The 26,233-nt window shown below is 40.6% G+C and overlaps 1 protein-coding gene and 1 long non-coding RNA gene across 2 annotated transcripts in view; one reads left to right on the forward strand and one right to left on the reverse strand.

Moving 5' to 3' along the window:
* Nucleotides 1-26,233, forward strand: part of LOC119873583 — a 118,205-nt gene that overhangs the window by 25,619 nt on the left and 66,353 nt on the right. Inside the window, exon 2 of the long non-coding RNA XR_005365327.1 lies at nt 5,801-5,852. This is a non-coding gene — a long non-coding RNA (uncharacterized LOC119873583). The remainder of the gene's footprint in view (nt 1-5,800; nt 5,853-26,233) is intronic.
* AVPR1A (arginine vasopressin receptor 1A) lies at nt 20,437-23,882 on the reverse strand. Its single transcript, NM_001198658.1, has 2 exons — nt 22,925-23,882; nt 20,437-20,723 (listed from the first exon to the last, which is right to left on the reverse strand). The coding sequence occupies exons 1-2, from the start codon at nt 23,880-23,882 to the stop codon at nt 20,437-20,439; spliced, it is 1,245 nt and encodes a 414-aa protein (NP_001185587.1).

Raw genomic sequence — 26,233 nt, forward strand, 5'->3', positions numbered from 1 at the left:
AAGAACATTAGCTAGAGTGTTCTAGGAATGTAGGATATAATTAGTAAATATTTTCTCATATTGAGAACTAGAACTGAGTTTGAACAGACTGTGACTAATTGACTGTCCTTCTTACCTGTCTTTATTTTGTCAATTTTTGCTCACCCTTCACAACTCAAGTTTAGTCCTATGGCTTCCAGAATGCTTCTTTAATATTTGACTCTTCCATGTTTGACTCCATGCATCCTGTTTGGGCTTCCCTCTATATTCTTGCCTCATAGTTTACCCTATTACATGAATATTACAGTTTTTGCTCGTATACCCATGTAATTCCTCTAGTTTTATTTATTTATTTATTTTTTAATTCCTCTAGTTTTAAAGTCACGTCAATGTTTTATTCATCTGTGCTAATTCCAGGTCGCTGAGTTGAAGGGCATTCAATGCCGTGGAGATAATTAGGGCTTAACTTGGGAGTCAGAGAGAGTCATTGCAAATTTGTGAGCTGCAAAGCAATATAATTACAGGAATATTTTTGGAATATGAGGTTTTTGAGCAGTGGGCGGCCTGGATTAGGAAAGGAAGATAGGAGAAACAGGAAGATGAAGCTGATGTAAGAAGAGCACAAGTAACAGAGCTTGCTGTGTGTATACTATTATTCTGTGAAAGAGGCTATGTGGGTGATTTCTTAGAAATGTAAATATTTGATTCCAAGCCTATTAATACCATGAGCATGTATTATTAATCTCATATTAAAGGTGAGGGAACTTGGGAATGATAGTGACTGGGTCAACATCATACAGAGAAAAGTTGATGCCTCTTCAGGTCCGAGTTCAGGATTATTTGTGTTCTCTAGTAAAGAGCTGCGAGAAGGCTTGTTTAGGTGTTGGCAGTGATGTAGGAAGGAAGGAAAACACCTGCAAAAACATGGGACTGGTAGTTTGCAGAGCTGGACGACTGCTTGCAGATGGTATGAAAAGAAAGGGCGAAGTAAGAGGTACAACACAGAATGCAACCCCAGGGATCCTAGAGGATGATATTTGTCTTAGAAAACCTGGGGAAGCAGGAGCATCACTGGTTAAATCCATCACATAACAAATAACATGAGCTTGTGGGATTGTGAGCAGGCAAAGCTTTCCTAGGTATGGAGAAAGTTTTGCTAAAGATACTGAAAATTTGTTTTTATCATTCATAATGAATGTATAGGGTCAGGGTCATGCATAATGATATCCACAGTGCATTTCAAACAAACTGGTTAGTTTTTTTTTAAAAAAAGATTTTATTTATTTATTCATGATAGACACACACACACACACACACACACACACACACACAGACACAGTCAGAGGGAGAAGCAGGTTCCCTGTAGGGAGTCCGATGTGGGACTCAATCCTAGGACCCCAGGATCATGACCTGAGCCAAAAGCAGATGCTCAACCACTGAGCCATCCAGGTGTCCCAACAAACTGGTTTTTAAGTAGTTTTCTCACCTAGAATAGACTCTTTAACTGGCCTAGGCAACTGTTTTTGATCCTACCTTTTGTGTCTAGGACAATATTATCAATATTCTTTCCTAAAAGGTAAAGATGAAAATCTCTTCTCTAAGATTCTGCTGGACTCACTTTAGGCTCACAGTCAGTATCTTATTCTTTATTAATCTTGGTTTCTTGATTTCAAGGACATGGAATGCCAAATTTCAGGCTAATTTGAGAGCCTAAAGGGAATTGTAAATATTTGACTAAAAATGTACTTTTTTTTTTAAAGTGTACTTTTGTAGACCAGTATTTGAGCAGCAGACAGTATGGATTATGAAAGGAAGATGCTAAGTGTGGGAAGACAAGAGACCTCATGTAAATGGGAGAGCTCTGCATCTGATGTCAAAGAAGAGGACAAAGGAGAACTTTGAGATCCCTGTGGGTAGGCCAGCAGAAATCCAACATCTGAGTGCTTAGATCCAACCCAAGAGAGAGAAAGGGGTTTCCTCTATACCGACCTTGCTATATCCTAGGGCTGATGACATATGGATATCATGGGAGAGCCGAGTTCATTTTCACACTCTCTTTACAAGGCTGTCATCTAGAACACATTTTTTTGGGGGGTAGAGGGTGTGAAACAGAACAAGTCAGAAATGCACTTGGCTTGGAAAATTGAATTGCATTGGTTGGATATTTCCTCTCTGGGTTTTCTCTGGCATAATCTCTTCTCTGCCTATCCCCAGAGTTTATCTTCTGTTCTAGTACCTGCTATAACAGCTGGTGGCAGTCTCTACTAAACTTGAAAAATCATCAGTGGACTTGTTGGGTGAGGGTTGAATAGAGAGAATGAAATGTTTAATTAAATATTTTTCCTCCTATCAATTTATAATTGTATTACTGAAGTCTTTGTCTGCATTCTGGGCTAGATGAAAGTTTACAAGTGTAGTTCAGGTAAAGGTAAAGGATATTGTCCCATCGGTGATTCTTTCCACCCATTACTATCACATGTAACCTCCACTTTTTTATGATGGAAGTGTGGGTTGGAGTTGGTTTGGTCTTCAGGAAAAAAAACACAGAATTTGATAAAATTCTATCTTATGCTTAGCACAATTCAAATAATCTAGAAAATTATCTGTGATGATTGATTTCATGCCCCCTCCTTGTGCTTTCTACATTTCCTCTATAAGCTTTTCTTTTGTAATTTACCATATTGCCTAGATATCACATGCCTGTTTGTATGTCCACATATTACACTATTTAATGCCACAGTCAATGTTTTATTTATGTGTATTAATTCCAGAGATCACATCCAGACCATGGAAACTGAATAATGTTTTTTCAAATCAGTTATTTTATTTTTATTTTTTTTAATTTATGATAGTCACAGAGAGAGAGAGAGAGAGAGAGAGAGAGAGAGAGAGGCAGAGACATAGGCCGAGGGAGAAGCAGGCTCCATGCACCGGGAACCCGATGTGGGATTCGATCCCGGGTCTCCAGGATCGCGCCCTGGGCCAAAGGCAGGCGCCAAACCGCTGCGCCACCCAGGGATCCCTCAAATCAGTTAACAAAAGGGAGAGAGAAGGGGGAGGAAAGAGGATGAGATTGAAATTTATAGGACCAAGTGTTGGAGAGGATGCAAAGCAAATGAAATTCCCATACTTTTGCTGAGAGAGCATAAATTGGTATAACCACTTTGGAAACCTGTATAGTAGTATCTAGAAAAGCTAAGATACCTCCACTCTATGATATAAAGAAATCCCACATACAGTATATACCCAAGAGAAATGAACCTGATCTTGGGATCTTGGGTCCTGAGGCAGCAGTCTGGGTACCCACGAAGTAACTTTCTCCACAAATAGCTACTGTGCTATGTGGAAATATTGAGCCTCTGACTGGTCCAATTCAAAGCAGGGAAGCAATAAAGGCTGGCAGCAGTAGCAGTGTTGGGAAGTGCTGGTGACTTCTACCTGGAGAGAGAGACATGTAAGAGATCTAGGGAGCCTTAGAAAAATGCCAAGCAGATGGCTGGGAGGAAACCACATTTCCGACTTCCGACTTCTAACATTTTGGCAATTCAAGACTGTAAGACATCAGAGTAAATGCAAAATCTCATTAGGATCATTTCCCAGCCAGGTTATTATACAGGAGGGAAGAAAGATCACTCTGCTTCCTTCAAGACTGAAGGTTGGAAAGAGGGAAATATTACACATTCATTTGATCTTCTCTTAGTGGTCAGTCTATTAACCACTCTATTGATTGATTCGTTCATTTATTAACCAGTCATTATTTAGAGCCTATTCCAGGCCAGGGGGCTGGCAGTGCTTAATAAATGACGACTCTGAGAGCTTCAGTTCTTGAGGATCTCATAGTCTGGGGCACTTGTTTTTCAGCCCTGGGTTTTATATTTGAAGTTCCCAAAGATATCAATGCCCAGGCTCCTCTTCTGAGATTCTGACATCATTCTGTTTTAGAGTGGAGTGTATTACTTTTTGTAGGTCCCCAGATGATCTAAATGTGTATATAATGTTGATAACCTCTGGTCTAATGATGAGGCAGACCTGAGGAAAAAAATCTCAAAACAACATTATAGAAGTTCAAAATCAATTTAGGCTTGATATAGGTAGACACAAGGCCAGAAGATATAGCCTAGATGCAGTGGATCTGGCTCCTGTTGGGGTAAAACCCAAATCACAGTGTCATTTGGGACATGTTCAATTTGTGCCAGGCCTGGGGTGGGATTGGTTAATGGCCAGGGAGTCTGATCCGACAGCCGAGGCCTGAACATTTTTTTGGGGAAAATTGCCAAATGTCAAATGAATTCTATAAAATTGTATTTAGAAATAATTTTTATAGGAAAAAGTTTATGTTATTCAAAGGAAAAGTTCAAATTTAAACACTCTAAAAATACATGCGATATAATATTTAAATGCCCTCAAATTAAAAAATTTCAGCTACTTTTTAAAATAAATTTATTTTTTATTGGTGTTCAATTTGCCAACATACAGAATAACACACAGTGCTCATCCCGTCAAGTGCCCACCTCAGTCAGCTACATTTTGAATTCTTATTTCATATATTACCTTCAGATGGACCCTACTTAAAAATGCTAAGATCATAAAAAAATATTTTCTCAATGTGCAGTTATGTTGAAAACAAGCAGAAAGATAAAGGTTCTTTTGCCAGTACAACTGTTTTTATTTAAGTAAATTAGATTTCAGTTTTAGATGAGGTCTGGCTCATGTACCTTTAATTTTCTGGATAGACTCAAAGAACCTTCTAATGCAAGGCTGTCATTCAGACTACAGTGCAGCTTCATAGCCCATCAGATTTGAGAGGATAGCATAGGTAAATAGGTAACAGCTAAATATAATTTTAGGTATGGATTTTAACAGAATATGTTTGTCTTTTAACTGAAATGTTTATGTTCCCCCAGAATTTGTTGGTCAAAACCTAATCCCCAAAGTGATGATATTTGGAAGTGGGACCTTTGGGAGGTGATCAGATTATGAGAATGGAGTCTCTTGAATGAGATTAGTGCTCTTTTGAAAGAGGCCCCAGAGAAATCCCTTGCCCGTTCCATCATGTGAAGCTATAGCAAAACAGCAATCTGTGATTCAGGAAGTGGGTTGCCACCAACACACTGAACCTGCAGGTGCCTTGACCCAGAATTATAAGAAATTTCTCGTTTATAAGCTATTAACTCGGTGGTAGTATCACAGCTGCCCAGACAGGTTAAGACACTGCCTAAAAGTAAAACTTCTTTTCCATGTTTAAAAAATAGCTGTTTCTCCTAATACCCCATGAGCTGTACCTTTTAACCACATGACCAGATGAAATCACAGGACTATGTAAATATTTTTTGGCCTTAGGTTTGTTCTGAGCAGATCTAAGGGACATATACGTGATGTTGCTTTTCTGTTTCTTACAAATACTCTTTGGTCTTACCTCTGTCTGTCTTCTTAGCATATTTCAGGGCTACATAGAAAAATTCCAGACATGAAAGTTAGAGATCATAATATGTTTAAATATGCCTTAATATGCTGTTTTTTAAAGGCACTACAAGGAAATTTAGAGCTACTTACAGTCAAAACTATTCATTTTTTACCTTATGGTTTTTCTCGTAATATTTCTAGAATTAAAAGATTCTCCTCACTCCAGAACTTTGGTAAGGGCTCACATTTGTTATCTTCTATCAGTGGCCTTGAAATAAATGTCAGGATAGGGAGGTATTTTTGTTAATTTTTAAATTATAATATTGTAAAAAATGGAAACATTATTGAAATATAAATAAGAAAAACTGAAAACCCATATTCTTCTTCACTCTTGCTTTCCCCTTCTTCCATTCCCTAGGTATGAGTGCTGTTAACATTTTCATGGGCCCTGGACAACTCTCAAACATTTGGTAAGGCTCAAAAAATATTATAAGTGATTTTTATTGTTGGAATTCCATTAAAGCTATACACTAAGAAAAGCAGTATCTTCTACTGTCTTGATATTCAAACATATATTCCATTTGTTGATTTAAACTTTCTTTTATATATCTCATTAGAACTTTATAATTTTATAGAGGTTCCAACATTTTGTGTTGTTTATTTCCAGATAGTAGATATTATGAAGGGGTTTCTTTTTTCAGTATATTGTCTCTATGATCACTGATCATATAAAAAATACTCTCTGCTTTTGTCTAATAGTCTTGTATTAATTTCAGTAGCTTTGCAATGGGTTTCTTTGGGTTTTGTACTACATAATCACGTTCCATGTAAATTATGGTAATCCTATATCTTCTATATTTGTGCCTTTGTTTGTAGTTCATATTGCTTTTTGAGGACTTTTAGGGCAACATTAAATAGCAATAGTAATAATAGTAATTCTCATTGGTCTTAATGACTGTCTCTATTTGGAAATTTAGTATGAAATGGAAAGCATTTGAGAGACAGACTAGGATAGTGTTTCCAGTGAAGTCTCTGCAGCTTCATTACTGAGGTCAAATCCTGTGCTACTCTCTACCTCACTCATCTCACTATAGCCTCCTGCACCTTGATGATGATGGTTCTCTTGTGTGGATGACTTTGTCTCTGTTGCTTTCTCTACCTACAACGTTCATCCTTTAGATGTCCTCAAGACTCTCTCCCTTGTCTTTAGGCCTCTCTGCTTAAAATAACATCTTATGCAAGAGCTTTTCCCCATCATGCCATATAAATGGTCCCTGTGCTCCTAGTTGCTCACTATCCATTCTCTTTGTATCATTTTTCTTCATGGCACTTATTTTCATTTGACACATTTCTTTTGCTTCCTCATTGTCTTGTTCACTAATAGACCTGTAGTGCCTAGAAAACTCTCCAATATCCTGGTTAAGGGTCAATCAATGTTTATAAAGTGAATGGATGTTGTCATTATATGAAGACAGTGTTTCATGCATTTGCAGTTAACAATATTAAAATATGAAGAGGCATGGAATGTTTTTATAGAACTTCTGAGAACAGGGGAACTTCCTCAATAAAGTCAAATTTCTATTTAACTCTGTTCAGGGATTAGATTGATACATGGGTGGAATGACTTCAGAAATACAAAAATAAAAGTTTATCTAGTCTGCTAATAGCTTAGATAACTTAAATTTTTTTAAAAGATTTTATTTGAGAAAAAGAGAAAAAAAAAGAGAGCACACACAAGCAGGGGGAGGGACAGAGGGAGAAGCAGACTCCCCACTGAGCAGGGAGCCCTTCTCAGGGTTCCATCCCAGGACTCGAGATCATGACCTGAGCCAAAGGCAGATGTCCAACCGACTGAGCCTCCCAGGTGCCCCAAGGCCTTAGATAATTTTAATAGGGGGAAAGACCATCCATTTCATTCATAAGGAAAATTATTAACATGTTAACACTTCATTGGAAAGGTGACCTATATTGAGGTGTGATTAATTGCATAATTGTTTATTTGAGCACGTTTGTGGTAGAAGAGAGGGAAATGACACATAAAGAGAAGCTAGAGACACTAATAGGACACTGCCCATTCCTCTGAAATAGGATACTGTCACTGGTACAAGCAAGAAGTCACGTAAGCCTGGTTTTAAATTCTTGCTCTGCATTTGGTACTTTTATGATCTTTGGCACATTGCTCTGAATCTCTGTTTCCTAATCTAAATAATAAGCTTTTCCTAAGTATTAAGGATAAAACTATGAGGGTAATATTTAGGATAATATCTATCAGATTTAGAAAATGAGCAATAAATAATAGTTATTTTTAAGTTTTTCTCTAGGTCTATATTCTATTTCATGAAGGTATTAGACTCTCAAGTAAAGAATGAGTGCTGCCTGTCAATAATTGGAGAAAAAAGTTCAAATTTTTATTATCAAGCAGATGCTTAATGTTTTACTTCCCTGGATGAGCACTGTGACTTTCTGTGTATACTAAGTGTTTTATTGGACGAATGCTGTGACCTCATTCAGATATATACATTTAGCACCTCTTTTAAGTCTTTTTGAATTCATTATTTATAGGATAGGGTCTAATTAGAGGACTAAGAAGTCTCCTTTTCCCTAGCTGGATTCTCCAGCTCTGCTTACTATAAGCCAGTGCTTGGAGGGGATCTTAGGGTGTTAGGTTGTCTTCACGTTAAAAAAAAAAAAAAAAAAAGCCTGCAATTTATATGTGTTATGGAGCCTAAGAATGCAGGTGCTCAGATGCTGGCTCATGATAATGTCCATACTTTCTTCTCCAATGGAGTTCTTATAAACAGTTATCATCTTCTGTATAAGTTCTGACTTTGTAGTCTTATTTCCTACATCATAATGGTATAAGACTGATTATTGAAATAACTAATATATTGGTATAATTATATTGGGAAGCTGGAAGAGGAAGGATCAAGGGTGTGTGTGCTGAATCTCTCCATAACAGAAAGTCAATAAATAACTTTATTTATTTAAATCTACAAATTTAAAAATAAGTATATCATTTGAAAGTATGGAAGTATTTATCCCTGGGAAACTGTATTACTTTTCAACATCTTTGTATCATCTGATTTTTAAAATTATATGTTATCACATTGTTAAAATAGGAAAAAATGGAATGGAAAAGAATAAACAGTACAAACATAGTAAAGATGGGCTGTTATCAGATAGAACATTTTCAATGGATCAGTGGTGCTACTATGAAATGACTACGCCCAGGTGCTTTGGGAGGACAGCTCAATCATCTTGCCTGTGGGGAAAGATCTAACACTCCAGTATCTTTCTTAAAAACATAAGGTCCTAGGGGATTAGCCTATATGAGATAGATTGTGATCACAGAGTAGTTAGGTAAGGAAAATCTTCTATACTGGAGGGCAGTGTTCTTTTTGTTTTATCAGAAATATGGAGTGCTCTCTTTTTCTTTTCTTTTCTTTCTTTCCTTTTTTTCTTTTCTTTTCTTTTTTCTTTTCTTTTCTTTCTTTCTTTCTAATGACTTTATATATTTTTAAAAAATATTTTATTTATTTATGTGAGAGAGAGAGAGAGAGAGGCAGAGACACAGGCAGAGGGAGAAGCAGGCTCCATACAGGGAGCCCGATGTGGGACTCGATCCCGGGTCTCCAGGATCAGGCCCTGGGCTGAAGGCAGCGTTAAACCGCTGAGCCACCCAGGCTGCCCTAATGACTTTATTTTTCAGTAAACTCTGCACCCAACATGGGGCTCAAACTTACAACTGTGAGATCACATGCTCCTCTGACTGAACCAGTCAGGCACCTGGGAGTCTCCTCTTTTTCTAAGATTACTTTTATTCTAGGCGTGGAGTTTCCAGATCCATTCTCTTTTTCTGCATTCTCAATCTAGAATCTGGTAGCTACAAATGGAAATCCCTAGGAGCAGGGTAAGGAACCTCAGAAACCATTTCCCATTTGACCAGACTAGATCATTTGATTTTTAGCTTACCATTTCAGAGGCTACGTACTCGAGATACTGGACTGATCTAGAATGAAACCTTGAAAATGGTTACATGATACTTCTCGTTGCCATGTAGAAAGAAGCCCCACCACCCCCATAAGGCCTTGCTAACTCAAAGAGTAGTGCACAGACCAGCAGCCTTGCCATCCCTGGGGAGATGTTGGAAATCTAGAATCTTACAACCAGTCCCTAGTAGTCAGAATCTGCTGGATCAGAATCTACATTTGAGTAAGATCCCCAGGTTATTTACACTAAAAGTTTGAGAAGCACTGGTCTGAGAAACAAGGATGCAGAGACAGATGGGCTGATGAGAATTCTGTGAGTCAGTGTTAAAAGGACAAGATGAAAAAAAAAAAGATGAAAAAAAAATAAAAGGACAAGATGGAAAGAGTTGATCTTTAGGTGCAGGTGGGCTGGAGCCAATGGGTGTCAGAAGCTAAGAGTACAAGGCAGGACTGCATTATAGGATGAGACAGGCCAGCATAATGTGATGACATCAATGCCCGATGCCAGTTACGAGGAAAGAGAAAGAGTTCTCAGATTAAGAAATGAAATATTCTAATGTAGAGACTTGTTTTAAACTCCAGCAACCTGCCCCCAACTCAACTCAAACCTGGACAGGTAAATGGGAAAGGCATATGCAAGGTGCCTACAAATAGGGACCTTTTCCAAGGTCAAAGATGTTACAGCTGGGGCACCTGGGTGGTTCAGTGGTTGAGCATCTGCCTTTGGCTCATGATCCCGGGGTCCTGGGATTGAGTTCTGCATCAGGCTCAGCCTCTGCCTATGTCTCTGCCTTTCTCTCTCTGTCTCTCATGAATAAATAAATAAAATCTTTAAAACAAAAAGATGTTACAGCTGATGAGGAGTCATTTCCCTCTTCTTTCTGAAATGTTCAGAGATACATTTTCTGTGTCTGAGTAAGAGAGAAAAAGAACACCCAATTAAACCTAAAATATCAGAAAAAAATTCTTAAGACCCTCCCTAATGATTCATTTACCGATAGAAGTACTGACCTGGTCATACACTTCTAATTTCTACAGACAAGTTCATTAATAGAATTGGAATGGTAAAGCTAATGTTAGTAGCTCCTTTTCTTAATGAAACTATAAATCATATTAGCATTTTATTTTCTTAAGATCCTGAACTTTTAATATCTCTTGGGATGTCAGTGCAGGTCTTGAAATGACAGCTTCATACTCCCATAACACAAACAGGAGAGGCACTAAATGCTTTGGGGACCAATTAACTCGGACATACTTAACCCATGTTTGACACCAAACAGTATCTCATTCACTCAAAACATTCATTCCCACGCTATGTATGTCGTCACCCCTTGACTATATAGTAAAGATTTCTTCATACATATTAAAGATTTCTTCATATATATTAAAGATTAAAATATATATATTCCTTTCTTTATTGAATAATTGATGTATTTGCTTAAGGAAATTCCCAGTTTTGCTTAGGCAAGTAAACCACTTTAAAAAAATCCCCAGAGGTTGATTTTTATAGTCATCTAAACTGTTATTAGAATTCCTTCAGAATTTTACCTGATATATTGTAACTTAAAATAGAAATGGGAGGAAAAGGATATTTATACGTATTTATGAAAACTTGCAAATTGTCGACTTTCCTCTTCTGTCTTTATCATTAGGGTCCCTGTTTCCATCCCAAGCATCTTAACCATTATTTATTCACTGTGTTTTTTTTTTATTTATTTATTCGAGAGAGAGAGAGGAGAGAGAGAGAGAGAATGAAAGAGAGAGATGCAGAGACATAGGCAGAGGGAGAAGCAGGCTCCATGCTGGGAGCCCGACACAGGACTCCATCCCAGGTCTCCAGGATCAGGCCCTGGGCCACAGGCAGGCGCTGAACTGCTGAGCCACCCAGGGATTCCCTTCTTCACTGTTTTTGATCAGGGGTTGGGCAAATCATCTGGATGCCTTAGTGAATGTTGTTTCTACAAAATGAAGCAGTTGAAAGCTAACTATCAGTTGAAATACCCTCAAAACAACATTTTATGTTTTCTTTAAAAGTAGAGCTGGATAAGAAGGTTATCTGAGCTCTTTGTTATCTCCAAATATAGTCTTTGAATTCCTAAAGGCTCTCACTGTTTATAGGCTTTTTTTTTTTTTTTTTTTTTTTTTTTTTTGCTGCTTTCAAGTCCTCCCTAAGAGTAAACATTTTTTTTCATATTCTGGGCCTCGGATTTCTCATTGATGGGCAACAGGACCTGAGGAGCAAGATGCGTTACTTAAATTCAAATGTGGAAGAGTTTTGTTCATTTGGACAATTTGGTCTAGTGCTTAAAAGTTGAGCCATAGCTGAAAGTAGAAATTGGTAAATGGAAGATGATTTAAGGCAGCTAGAAGGTGGAGAGAAAGAAGAAAGAGCAGAGGGTATAAATTCCTCTAACAGAGATTTTGACAAATGTCTGCACTCACTGTGGCAAGACTTTTGTTTGTTGTCATTCGTTTTAAAATAATTTAGAGTCATTTTTGAATCTGTTTTGTGTGATACTGTGTTGTTTTTGTTTTAAAGATTTTATTTATTTATTCATGAGAGACCCACAGAGAGAGGCAGAGACACAGGCAGAGAGAGAGGCAGAGACACAGGCAGAGGGAGAAGCAGGCTCCACGCAGGGAGCCCCAAGCGGGACTTGATCCCGGGACCCCAGGATCATGCCCTGAGCTGAAGGCAGACGCTCAACCACTGAGCCACCCAGGCGTCCCAATGTGATATTGTTTTTATAAGAAAAGAATAATTGAGCGAACTGAAGCAACGATCTAGGCGAGGGCATTAAGGGCACAGAGGATATTAAAATATAACACACAGAACTATAAAGATAGTAAAATGATCAGTGGTTTCCAGGGGCTGGAAGGGGAGGCTGGATGAATAGCAGAGAGCACAGAGGGTCTTTAGGGCAGTGGAACTACTCTGTATGATACTATGATGATGGATACATATCATTTTACATTTGTCCAAAGCCACAGAATTTACTAGACCGAGAGTGCAGTGTTTACTCTAATGTAAACAATGGACTCTGCGTGATAATGATGTGTCAATGTAGGTTCATCAATTGTAACAAAAGGGATGTTGATAATGGAAGAGGCTGTGAATATATGGGGAGAGGTATATGGGAAATCTCTGCGTCTTCCACTCAATTTTTGCTATCCATCTAAAACTGCTAAAAAAATAAAACCTATTAACTTTGCGTAGCATATATGAAGTACGTATTATATGTACGTATATATGATATATACATATAAACATTAGCCGGTGTAGTTGCTTATTGCTTGGTTGCTGTGGAAAACAATGTGATAGAATTTGCACATGAACAAAAATACACATGCAATAATCAGGAAGAAATAGAGAACTCAAGCATCTAGGTTGGCTTCCCTCTAAGAATCTATGAGATGAGTATCTGGTACAATATTTTGAGATGACCTTGTAACTGTGCACCTATGGGACTAGAGGGCTACTCGACAAGAAGAAATAGCAATTGTGCAAAAGTTACACAAGTGTATAAAAAGGGCAGTCTGAATTATTTATGCATCCTATGTTACAAGTAGTGAAGAAGGGAAGAAAAAAGTTATTTTAGAAGCTCAGTATAGTTTGAGCTCTTTGATCTAGAAAAAAACAACATTTCTTAAGGAATGAGAATAGCTCTTTTGCTTGAGAAAACCCCTTAAAGACAATGCACTGTCTGGAAAGGCATAGTCTGAGTAAGAGTGCTTTAGTCAAATAAATGTAAATAGTTCTACAAACTAAAATGGAAAAAATTTTCATTTCTAGCAGTTGGGGAAATAGGGGTTTGGGGTCTTGGTAGAGAGATGAGGCTTAAGCAAGATGGCAGCCAGCAAGATGCCAAAGGGAAGAATGATTAAAGAAGGAAAGGTCATTGAACTTCAGGACAGTGAATATGAATCACAGTCTGTTCTGAGGCATATTGTAAGTCCTATGTTAACCCCATCCTTCAGGGGAACCCCATCATGTAGGGCAGCCAAGCGCTTATAGGGAAGATGCTAGAAGAAAGGTGGAGAGGGGAATGAGTAAAGAAAAAAGGAGTCCTGAGAAGTAAACTAAGGAGCTGTGGACTGGGAGTTCAACAGCAGCAGAGATTCATGATAATTCTCAGGCTTCCACTTAGATCTAGAGAAAGGCACAGAGTGTACAGCGTGTGCAATGAGAGTGAAACATTTTGTGCGATGAGAGTGAAACATTTTATTTGGATACTAAAGCAAAGAGTGAGCACAGAAAACTAATGGTTTGAAGCATCCATATAGGCAGCGGATACTTAGGTACCACAAGTTTGTGGGGTGCAGTTGTGGTCAAAACACGGAAACTTTGGTAAACCATGGAAGCTAGGCTTTGAGCAGGGAAATAAATATACACTTTGACTTAAGTTCTGCTGAATTCCTACAGGGTGATATAGGTACTAACCTAGGGACAAGTGCCCTTTATTGTGGTGCTGACAAAGCCTTTCTATTAAGATCCTTTTACGTTTTGATTTGAATCTATAAATTCATTTTTTTCAACCAATACGATATCACTTAGGATGTCCAGATTTATCAAAATTATTTTCCAAAGATGAATCAGCTATCAGTGGTAGAAAAACTGAGACTTCTGATTCCCCGTTTAGAGTACTATTTCACGACACAAGGCTCTTTCTTGTAATTAAAGCTTTTCACTTTTAAACACCTAAATGTTTAACATATTTAACATGTGGATTACCATATGTATAATGTAGATGGTATTTATTGTAGTTATGTGTATTTATTGTATACAAATATATATGTACACTTAAAATATCTACATTAATTAAGCAGCTACTATAGAAAGTATCTATTATATGAAGATGTAAAGATGAAGAGGACATACCTTGAAAAGCAGTAGGGAAGAAACACAACTCTAAAGATTAAGAAGATAGAAAGGTAGAAAACGAATGAATGAATTAAAAATTTTTAAGATATATTTCTTTTTTTTATAAATTTATTTTTTATTGGTGTTCAATTTGCCAGCATATAGAATAACACCCACTGCTCATCCCGTCAAGTGCCTGCCTCAGTGCCCGTCACCCAGTCACCCCCACTTCCTACCCACCTCCCTTTCCACCACCCCTAGTTCGTTTCCCAGAATTAGGAGTCTCTCATGTTCTGTCTCCATTTCTGATATTTCCCACTCATTTTTTCTCCTTCCCCCTTTATTCCCTTTCACTATTTTTTATATTCCCCAAATGAATGAGACCATATAATGTTTGTAAAGACATATTTCTTTATGAGTGTCTTCTGCTATACAATGGAGCTATTATTTCAAATTTACCTGATTCATAGGATCTTATGGAAATATGCTTTGGCAGAAATCAGTTTATTCTTAAGCATTTATAAGTCTTTTAAAATAACAGTTTTAAAATAACAGTATTTTAAAATAGAGACTTCAAATTCCCTTTCTTCCATTCTGGGCATTCACTGCTTCTAGAGTTTAAGCCAAACCCAAAATAAGCCTTTTAGACTATGCCATTAGGGTTTAACTTGTAAAAGAAAAAGAAATGTAACAGCATAAGTTGCAAGTTAGTGTGATTTGAGTTTATGAATCCACAGGGTAAAGAATTTCAATTTTAAAGACTTGTAAATGGGAAGAGTCTTGATCTTTGGGGCCAGAAGTCAGTCTTACCAACTTTAGAAACAAGTAGAGATGACATTTTTGGGTTGAGACAACACACAAGACCTCAGCTAACTCAATTATTTTTGTTGTCAGTGCAGACTGTAATAAAAATTATGTGCTTTCATGATTATAATTTATTGAAAAAGCAGTTACAAAATTTTACCTGTTCTTGCTGTAGTCAAATAATATAAACATGAATGGTTTTGTGCTGAAATATAAACTTATCAATAGCTACAAGCTATAAAACAGATCTTACTTTGTTTTTTTCAAAATCAGCAAAATTGAAATTTTTTCATTATTATTTTAAAAATATTTTATTTATTTATTCATGAGAGACACAGAGAGAAGCAGAGACATAGGCAGAGGGAGAAACAGGCTCCATGCAGGGAGCCCGACTCAGGACTCGATTCATGAATTTGGATCATGCCCTGAGCCAAAGGCAGACGCCCAACCGCTGAGCCACCCAGGGATCCCCAATTTTTTCATTATTAAACTATATTGTAAAAGAATTATTTCAAATAAATTTGATATTTTTATTTATAGACTCAAGCCAAAACACCATAAAATTAGGGGATAAGTACACTAGTTATTTCAATGTAATGTGGCAAGCCATTTCTTTCCTGTAAAGGACTATCAAGATACAATCGCAAGCAATTTCAACATCCCTCGAAACCAGAATCATATAATTACCTCAAGAAAACACATCAAAATTCTTCTATATAGCATAATAAACTAGGAGATATATAACATTTGAAAAACAGTTTCAAAAATGGAATATATTAATTCTTGGTGAATTTGTTATAATAATAATTTTATGTTAATAATATATACTATATATAATTATTTTATACTATTTATTAATAACTGTCAATTATGATATTACTATCAGATTTATTCTCAGATTTAGAACACAAAAACATTTAATTCACTCAACATTTTTTTTAAAGATTTATTTATTTATTCATGAGAGGCACGGGGAGAGAGAGAGAGAGAGAGACATAGGCAGAGGGAGAAGCAGGCTCCATGCAGGGAGCCTGGTGCGGGACTGGATCCCAGATCCCGGGATCACGACCTCAACTGAAGGCAGGTGTCCAACCGCTGATCCACCGAGGCATCCCAACATTTTGTTTTTATTTAGAATACAAATCAGTGTAAAAAGACGTGATATAAAAGTATATACAGTAAGAAAAAAGAATGGCATTTAATCTATGACCTTCAGCATTTTTGATGCTGACATGCTATGGGCCGTATATATTGTTTCATTCATGATAATTTAATTAAAAACTGAGTTAGAACAGTATTCTTAAAATGTCTGTGCATGAAGTAGGATTACACAATTTGTGTGATTCAACCTGTTTAGTCTGTCCTGAGGACTTAAAGGAAATAACTCTTCTATGATAGTCTTCACATTTTTCTTCCAATTGGCTGAGGTCAAGTTGTAATAAAGGTTCATTCTCTCATATGTATTGTCCTGTGTTACTCATGATTCCAAGTGTTGGTAAACGGCACTGAGTGGTAAAGGGGGCCACAGGGTGGGAGAGGACAGAGATACAGTGACTGTTTCTGTACCTCCCAGATGGCTCTGCCCTGGGCTTACTCTAAATACAAGTGTAGCTTCCAGTGTGAAAGTCCATAAGGGCCCAGATTACGTCAGTTTTATTTTATTTTATTGTAAAGATTTTATTTTTTTATTCATGAGAGACACAGAGAGAGAGAGAGAGAGGCACAGACACAGGCAGAGGGAGAAGCAGGCTCCATGCACGGAGCCTGACATGGGACTCGATCCTGGGTCTCCAGGATCACGCCTTGGGCCGAAGGCAGGCACTAAACCGCTGAACCACCCAGGGATTCCCATTACGTCAGTTTTAAAGGAGCCTAAACTGATATTTGGAGTGAAAGATTAGGCTCAATTGCTTCCTAGATGGCTCTAATTATGCCTTAGTGGTAAAATCAAACTCTGAAGCTATAATTTAAAGCTTCAAGTATCAAATTGCATTGCAAAAATGCAGTTTTTTGAGTCTGGAAAACTTAAACTTAATTTGATTAATTAGATAATAGATTAAGGTTGTGTTTGTTGTCCATTCTAAGAACTGTAGTAAGTGTAGGAGGATACTGGATCTTATTAAGTCTATTTGAGTTTTTTCCTCCCTTTAAAAACCACACCCTTCCCTTATTTATGATGTAAGACTCCTTTGATGATGATAGAAATTCTGTATGTAGAGCGAGTATATATTTAACCAAAGAATTTCACTGATTTCCTTCACAATTACTTTTACACTTTAAAAATCCTGTCCCAAATTAACCCAAATCAATCACTTAATACATATTTTTAAATGTTCCTTTTTCATCAACAATTATTGGTTCTCAAATGCCCAATAGACACCACCACCAGTTTCTCCCTACCAGTGAATTGCTTATTAATTACATCCCCCATACCCACACACAGATGCAGTAATATTGTATATTTGCAGAGTGTTCCCGCAGATAATTCTGCAAAATAAAATTAGGTGACATAACACATTTATCCTTGATTGCAAGCCTTCACTGGGCATAATATCTCAGATCTTCTCCTCTCTCAAGAAAGAGGAATCTTTCCTTCCCAGCCATCTAAAGTTTCCTTTCTTCTGAAATACACAGGACTCTTCCAATTTGGAATATTGTGTTGGGACATATAAATGCCATTCCAGGTATGTAACATTAAGGACGTTTAGCACCTAGCTAGGTTAAGATTCTCAGCCTAAATCACAGAGAATAAGACCATCTATTTGCCTAGTGCAGAAATAGCACTTGGATCTCTTGGGGTTTCCCACTACCTTTTAGTATTATCTTGCCTCCTGATGCACTTAAAAGGAGAGAACACAGCTGGGTAGGTGGATATGTACCTTATTTGAGAGATGTTCCTACAAATAAGATTCAAACTGAATACTTCTACCTGAATGTATGTGTCAACATTTTGAAACAATCAGTACAAAAACCACAGGTTATTATTTTGGAACTGGATGGGCTCACCTTTGTACCAACTGAAAGGGCTTTAGTTTTGAAGTGTTGAGGACAAGTTGCCACAAGGGCTGACAGAGGCACAAGGGCAGGGTTACTGAGATGCTGCTATGACCCAAATAATGAAGAACTGATTAATTTGACTGGTGCCCTTTAAGAAACATATTTGCTATTTTTAAAAAGCAGAATTCTAAAACCTACGGGCCTAATTTCTATAAAACATTCGCAAACTTTTTTTAGGCATGTCAATCCAGGGAATAGCGGAGCCTGAGAATTTGGAAAGGCAAAGGAATGAAGAGGAGTGAAATTGAAGCTCCTAGGTTCTCACAGTGCCATCCAGTCCTCAGCTTCTTATCTACAAAGTAAAACAAAACAAAACAAAACTACAGTAATGCTGTTAAAATAACTATTGCTTCCTCGAAGGGATGCAAAACGTTCATGATGTATCCTCAAATCATTGCATGATCTCTAAGAAGAAGGGCCAGAGAGCATAGCTCAGAAAAAAAAACTTTGGGTTCCATTAATGAAAAATGCAGTCAGAACAGCCAAGTAGTGCTGTAATTTATCTCTGTTTAGAAATAAAAGAAATTGATACTCTCAGCTGGCTCTGATTTACCTGCATTTACAGGAAAGTAAGTTCTATCTTTAAATTGGAAAATTGTGGTTAGGCAGGAGGCCGGCTTCATGGCCGCTGGCAATGCTTTCCAGTGAATCAGCAGAGCTATATTTAAATTTTAGGATTCTGTATCCCAGACATGAAACCAACAAATTCTGGTTAATGGAAAGTAAACAGGAAAAAGCTGTGCGATTCTGAAGACTATAATAAAGTCTATACTTTAAGACTATCATAAGACTATAATAAAAGTAACTGGTACATTCGTAGAGCGCTCGACAGTTCATGAAGATTTTTTCACACCCTTGATTTCATCTGGTTCTCACAACAATCCTGTGAAGAGTTATCAACCTCATTGTACAGCCAAAGAAATGAAGGCTTTATGTGTCTTTAAGTAATTTTTTAAATTTTATTTTATTTTTGTCTTTAAGTAATTTGCCAATGTCATGCATTAGTAGCAAAAAGCCATACTAGTGCCCAATAGTTTTTTTCCCCCCCAATATCCTACCCTCCTCCTACCCAGCCATGCCTCTGGCTGCTATGTAACTGTTAAATGGATAGGAGACAGAAAGAAGGACTAAATTATTTTCAATTAAGAATGAGAGGGCATTCTATATCCTGTCACTTTTTAAAAAAAGATTATTTGTTTATTCAAGAGAGCAGAGCAGAGGGAGAGGGACAAGCAGACTCTATGCTGAGCAAGTAGCCCCACGCAGGGCTTGATCTCAGGACCCCGAGGTCATGACCCGAGCTGAAACCAAGAGTCAGGCCTTTAACCAACTGAGGCACCCAAGTGTCTCAATCTGGAGTCACTCTTTAGAAGACTCTTTTATTTATATATCTGGACACCCCACACATGAACCAGCGTGACACAGGATAGTTTATAACACTAGTCAAAACATGTTTACAGTGTTCTAGAGAAAGTCTACATAGTTATCTTGGATAACCCATTTCTACTCTTCTAATAAAATCGAATATTCCTGGTACAAATCTGACTTTCCCTGTACAAATCTGACTTTCAAATGGCCTTGCGGTGGGAGAACAGCGGTTTTGTTGGCCATTTGACCGTATTTTCTCTAACCTTTAGCATCATAATAATTGTGCTTTCTACAATTGGTAAAACATGAGGGAACCGCCAGTTCTAAAGTTACCATTTAGAAATTGAGGTGATTTACAGCATTGAACAGAACTTTCCTCTTGCTGCTGTGAACCAGGCATCCCTGCTCCGTACGCCCCAAGTACTCATGCCTGTGCAAGGCACCTTCCCATCTCCAGGACACTGTGTGAGGCTGCATTTTCAGATGCAGAAACTGACTCTTACTGGATGAAAACAATTTCTCTGAAATGTCTTCTAATTCCTTTCAAACACTAAGACTGCCGATGAGCTCACTTTGTTCAGAAAAAAAGGCCCCTACACCGTATGACTTCTAAACCAATCAGGCCTTAGTTATGTCCATAATAAAAGAAACGAAAGGAAACCAACAACAGAATGTAAAGCCAGGGTGGTGATGATTTTTCCTTTAGAAATATAACTTCTATTATATTTCTGGGAATTCGGCCTGCAAACTTTAGTGTGGCAGGTTTGTTTGTTTTATTAACATCACATATAAAACATTTCATAACTTTTGGTCCAGGCAATGTGAAAATGCAACTAGAAATACAGTCTTTGTCCTCACCAAATCGCTTTACACTTATCACCTATAAGTTCATTTCTTCTCATGATTTCTAGCTGGATTCAGCCAGTGGACCCCAAAGTCCTTTCTTTACAAGAGGTGGGCTGTGTGAATGTGGGTTCAGGTTGAAACAGGAATGAATTTGACGGACTTGGAAGTTTTAGGGGAGTCCTTCCATGTGCCCATACTGTTTGTCGGGCTTCGGTTGTTAGTATAGGAAGTCTGTCTTCTGCTCACACTGTCAGAATCTACTTTGTTGAATGTTTGCTTCATGTTTTGGCAGCATGGGAAGCTCTGCACACAGTCTTGCAGGAGATGGCCACTGAAAAACATGTAGATCCAGGGATTGCAGCAACTGTTCAGGGAAGCCAGTAATGCCGTGATGGTGATGGCTGGGTTTTCTGATTCTGTACGAAAAACATAAGCGGAGATTATTTAAACAGTCACAAGCAAGGAAATGTGCACCGGATAAACTCATTTTTCTATGGATTCTTAAAAGGGGCAAAAAAAAAAAGGGTTGATATAGAAAATGAAGTATATTGTTTACCAATGTACGGAAATTGCTGGCTGTCAAATATTTTCATAAGCAAGATGCATTGACATCAATTCAAATATCTTAAGCCACTTAAAAATATTTCAGCGGAATGAATGGGACTTTCAAAAAGTTAAGAATATCAGATAATTTATTTTTAGGATTTTTGTATTCTATATACTAGCACTAGTATGTGGTAACGGACACAGTGCTTACAGAATGGCTGAAATTCAATGAAATTCCAAAAGTCTATAGCCACATATACAAAACTGTCTATTCATCCTAACAACTAAAATAAAAGTATGACAATATGGACCATGTTTAGTGGTTTTAGATTTTTTACTATTAAACATATTCTGTAATAAAACTATACATGAGAGGGTCATAGTAATAGGTCCCCGAAGGATGCATTATTTGTTAGTGGAGCTGGGTTTTGTCTTTTTTGGTTACTTTTCTGTGGCTCCTTTTGATGTTAAAAGAAAACCAATTTTGTGGTTTGGACAATTAAATTATATTAAGAACAGCTGAATTAGGAAATTCCAACAAGTTTTTGATATATTTTATGCTGGTTTGCACTGGTAAACTGTGTCAATATTATAAGCTTTTACAGAACTATAACACTGATAATATACTTTTTCTAAAGAATAATCAGCAAGTGCTAACTTTTACATGATTATTAAATATAAACTTGAATCTTCTCACTCTTGCTATGCTACAATAAGTTGCAGGTTATTTCATCATACTCTGTGCTAACATGCTACTATTAATGGTGATCATGGTCCATGGCTAAGGCTGTATTCAAAAAGAATGAAACTCATCAGCATACTTAGGCACAAGTAGAGAAGTTTTTAGAAATTATATCTAAATCCTTATAAAGGAATAATTAGACTGAGTTTTTTTTATTTGATTGGTAATGTTAGGAGGCTAAGATCAAGCAAGACAGGAAATGGTAAACCAAAAGTATATCATTTATGTTGTATTCTTTATTATCAGTAATATTATAGCCATTCGAGTATTTTTATTTGTTTGAAATAAATTCACTTTCAAATGTTTTATTTGCAGATGTAACTTCCAAAGTATATCACCTATACCCCCTACTCCAATCCCAAACAACAAAAGGAGACAGTTCTTTCCAGATACCTATTTCCCAGCTACAGCCACTGGGTAACATTCCTGTAATGTATCTTATTTGAAAAGTTTTTTTTTTTTTTCTTACTAAAAGGAAATGCCTTTTTTCAAGACTCAACATTAAATGTTTTATTTTTTTGGGGGGGGGGTAGGTTTCTTGTGAAGTTCGTTTTTTCAGTTTGTGGAGGAGTGAAAATCAAACAAACTAGTCGGTATAGAGGACATTCTCCACAGGCTACTGCAAGAGCTGGGTGCGGAGGCTGTAGCTGTATGGTTAAGTTAGTGCTGAAAGACAAATTAATTAGTTTATCCAACTTAGAGTTTATCAATAATCCTGCTTTAAAATACCAGAAAAAAAATCTGGCAATAGTCCTGCTTTAAAATACCAGAAAAAAAAATCTTGCAGTAATTTTTAGAAAAAAAAAAAAAGAAAAAGGAAAAGATTATAAGAAATGGAACCTTGTAAACCTAGTAAATACTAAATTAGAATTATTGACTTAAGAATCTTCAGGAAAATAGGTCCGTTTATCCTTGTCCTTTGGGGGGGGGCGCATTTCTACAAAATTTTTGTATTGATTGTGATACTTTTAACAAACTAGCAGAAAGTAGTTGCTACAGTGTATCCGGTAGACTTGACCGCAGGGTGTGAGCGCGCCGCGGTTAGAGATGCAGCAAGAAGTCACCGGGCGGGCACCTTTGCGGTCGCCAGGCTGACCCTAGGGCGCAGCTTCTGGATTCGTCTTGGGATCCTTGCAAGCTGCAAAAGCAGATTCCTGGGCCTGGTTCTGGATCTGCTGAATCCAAACGTCCGCGGGTGGAGACGCCCAGAAACTGCGTTTTGGGTTCATGTCGCCCAAGGCGTCCCCCGGGGCCCCCGCAGAAGTTTAGCAGCGCGGGCCCCGGGGGACCTGCGCTCTCCTCCCGCCCCCCCAGCCCCCCTGCACCTACCGATCCAAACAAACCCGTCGTCCCAGACGGACCACATCTGGAGGATGAAGAAGGGCGCCCAGCAAACGATGTACACGGTCACGATCACGAAAGTCATCTTCACGGTGCGCATCTTGGCGCGGGAAATGGTCTTCACGCTGCTGGCCCCTGGCGCCCGCAGGACGCCCCTCGGGACCGCGCCCGCCGCCGCCCCCGCGCGCAGGGCCGTCCTGCCGCGGACGCTGCGCCAGATGTGCGAGCAGATGCAGCCGTAGCAGGTGGCCAGGAGCACCACGGGCGCCACGAAGATGCCAGCCGTCATCCAGGTCACGTAGGCGCGGGGCCCCCACGGCTGGATGAAGGTGGCCCAGCAGTCGTTGGCCTTGGTGACGTTGTTCACCTCCACCATGGAGAAGACCAAGTACTGCGGCGTGCTGAGCACCAAGCTCAGCACCCAGGCGGCGGCGATCATGAGGCGCGAGCGGCGCGTGGGCTGCTGCAGCGTCTTCAGCGGGTGGCACACGGCGATGTAGCGGTCGGCGGTCATGACCACCAGCATGTAGGGCGACACGAACATGCCGAACACCTGCAGGTGCTTCACCACGCGGCACAGGCCGTCGGGCCCGCGGAAGCGGTAGGTGATGTCCCAGCACATCTGCGGCAGCACCTGGAAGAAGGCGACGGCCAGGTCGGCCAGGCTCAGGTGGCGGATGAACAGGTGCATGCGGGACGTCTTGCGGGGCGTGCGGTGCAGCGCCACCAGCACGCTGCTGTTGCCCAGCACGGCCACCACGAAGGTCACGGCCAGCACGGCGATCTCCAGCTTGGCCAGCTCCTCGTTGCGCGCGTCCCTCGGGGGCCCGCCGCCGTCCGCCAGCGCCCCCGCGTCCCCGCTCGCGTTGGCTCCGCGGCCGGACGCAGGCCACCAGCGGCTGGAGTTGCCGGCGGACGGGGCGCCGGGGCCCCCGGGGATGCGCATGCCGCGGCTGCAGCGCCCGCTCGGCCGGGCGGAGGCCGCTGCGCTCTGCCGGGTCCGCTGTCCCAGCGCCCGCGGGGCTGCGCTCGGTCGCCTGGAGGCCCCGTTCCGCGCCCGGCTTCCCCTCGACTCGGAGGACGCGGGGGAGGCGCGCTGCGAACCCTCGGTGCTCGCGGCCTCGGTTTCCCCGGAAAGCGCTCCCCCTCCAGCGCCCCAGCGGCCGGAGGCTGCTCGGTGCCCGCCGTCTCCCGTTCGCCTCCCCGCTCCTGGGGGCTTTCTTCCTCCCTCTTTTTGTCCCCCCCTCCTCCCCCGGCCTCTCGACGTCGGTGATTTGTCCTCAGTGCATCACCGCCGCGGGGGTGGGGCTGGGGGGCGGGGGGCGGGGTGCCGGCGCCTTCCCGCGCTCCTCTCGCCGGGACTCGGAGAGCTGGACGTGCCTTGGCGCTGTTTGCCCCGGGGCCGCGGCCACAGCCACCTTAAGCCCGGTGGTCATCCCAGCAGACGCAGCAGCGGGGTTGGTCCCCTGCAACCCCGAGGCCGCCCCCGGGGCGCGCGCCCTTGCGCGGGAACCTGGAGCGCGACCCCCGCCTCCTCCCGCTGCGGTTTGCACCCCTGCAGCTAGCCAGCGCCCCCTCCCCCTCGGGTCCCCATCTCCCCACCCCTGCCCCCCCCCGGAGGGTAACAACTGGGTGACTTAAAGGTCACCCTGCTCTTTGTTACCTCCAGCCCACGTCTGAGGCCCTGAAGGCCGCGCGCAGGTCTCCGAAGCGGCCCCCCGGGGTGGGAGGGCGGCTGCGGTGCGCGTCTCCACTGCAGGTTAAAGCTCTCCTGGCTCCCTGGGGGTGCGCGGGGTGCCTAGAGAGCTTCCCTGAACTGCATTCCTGGGACCTCCTCCGGACAAAGCCCGATCCCACAGGGGATGGGCGCAAAGGGGGCCACCGCGGGCTGTGGGGACTTGGTCGGGTCACTGCTGGGTCGTGGGGACCTCCCCTTGGATGGACCGGGAGCGGCGGCCTGATGCGGCCCGGCCGGCACGGTGCAGGGCACGGGAGCCAGGGAGCGAGAAGGATGTAGCCCCCGCGCTTTGCAGGAAGCGACACGGGTACCTGTTAACTAGCAGGTAGACGGCGACCGCCCGCGGCAGGTGCAGGGCCCGCGTCCCGCGCCCCGCGGGAATCCCTCCGCCCGAGCTCCGCGTCCTGAACTTGGGTGAAGGTTTTTTTCGAACGACAGCGACGGGGAGCTGTTTTCAATTCATTTAACCAAGGGGTGGGGGGGGGGGGAACAAAACGCTTTATATACGCCCATGACTTTTTTGATTAGAAAATTAATGTTGAGTGAAAGAAGTCAATCGGAGAAGGACAAACATTATATGTTCTCATTCATTTGGGGAATATGAAAAATAGTGAAAGGGAATAGAAGGGAAGGGAGAAGAAATGTGTGGGAAATATCATATCAGAAAGGGAGACAGAACATAAAGACTCCTAACTCTGAGAAACGAACTAGGGGTGGTGGAAGGGGAGGCGGGTGGGGGGTGGGGGTGACTGGGTGACGGGCACTGAGGGGGGCACTTGACGGGATGAGCACTGGGTGTTATTCTATATGTTGGCAAATTGAACACCAATAAAAAATAAATTTATAAAAATAAAAAAAGAAAATTAATGTTTTTGCAACTGTGGTATAAGTGTGATTGTCTCAGAAAAAAAAAAATTAGTGAAATGTAGACAAAGAAACCAGAAGGTCTTCCGAGGTGCAGTTCTCCGTGATGATTCCAACTTTGCCCTCCAGTTTATGATGCGTGTCCATTGCCAAGGTTGTCACATTAGGAGTGCTGGACTCGGTCCCTGGAGTCTTGCTTCACTGTGGCTGTGTGAGCCTCAGTTTACACAGCTTAGACGTGGCAGTAGAAGTACCTGCCTTACCTGCTGATAAGGTTGTTGTGGGGAAATGCTCTCAAATCTGCAGGCAAATCTGTCCCCTTTTCTCTAAGATAACCTAGGAGGCAAAAGATTTTTTTTTAACAAGTTCAGAAATGGCAATGAGTCAGAGGTTTTCAGGCCAACTTTCTGGAAAATCCTCCAAGCAATGGGTAACAGTCACCGACTCGGAGAGATGAGCTTCCTTTTAAGTCACAAATTATATTCCTAGTACTCCTCATGAGAAATAAGGTTGTCTGACCCCGGTGTCCCTGGGTATTGCCAAGGTGGCCAGAACCCAGCAATTTCATGGCTCTTGGCTCTATACCTTTGAGCTTTTAGGTTTTCTGAGGGGAGAAAATCTGCAGTTCAGGGTAATTAAAGTCTTTGGGCTTATTTCAGAAAGATAGTGTGATGGTCTTTGAGGAAATCATTCAT

This window comes from Canis lupus, chromosome 10 (genome assembly GCF_011100685.1).
Source record: "Canis lupus familiaris isolate Mischka breed German Shepherd chromosome 10, alternate assembly UU_Cfam_GSD_1.0, whole genome shotgun sequence".
NCBI classification, from domain to species: Eukaryota; Metazoa; Chordata; class Mammalia; order Carnivora; family Canidae; genus Canis; species Canis lupus.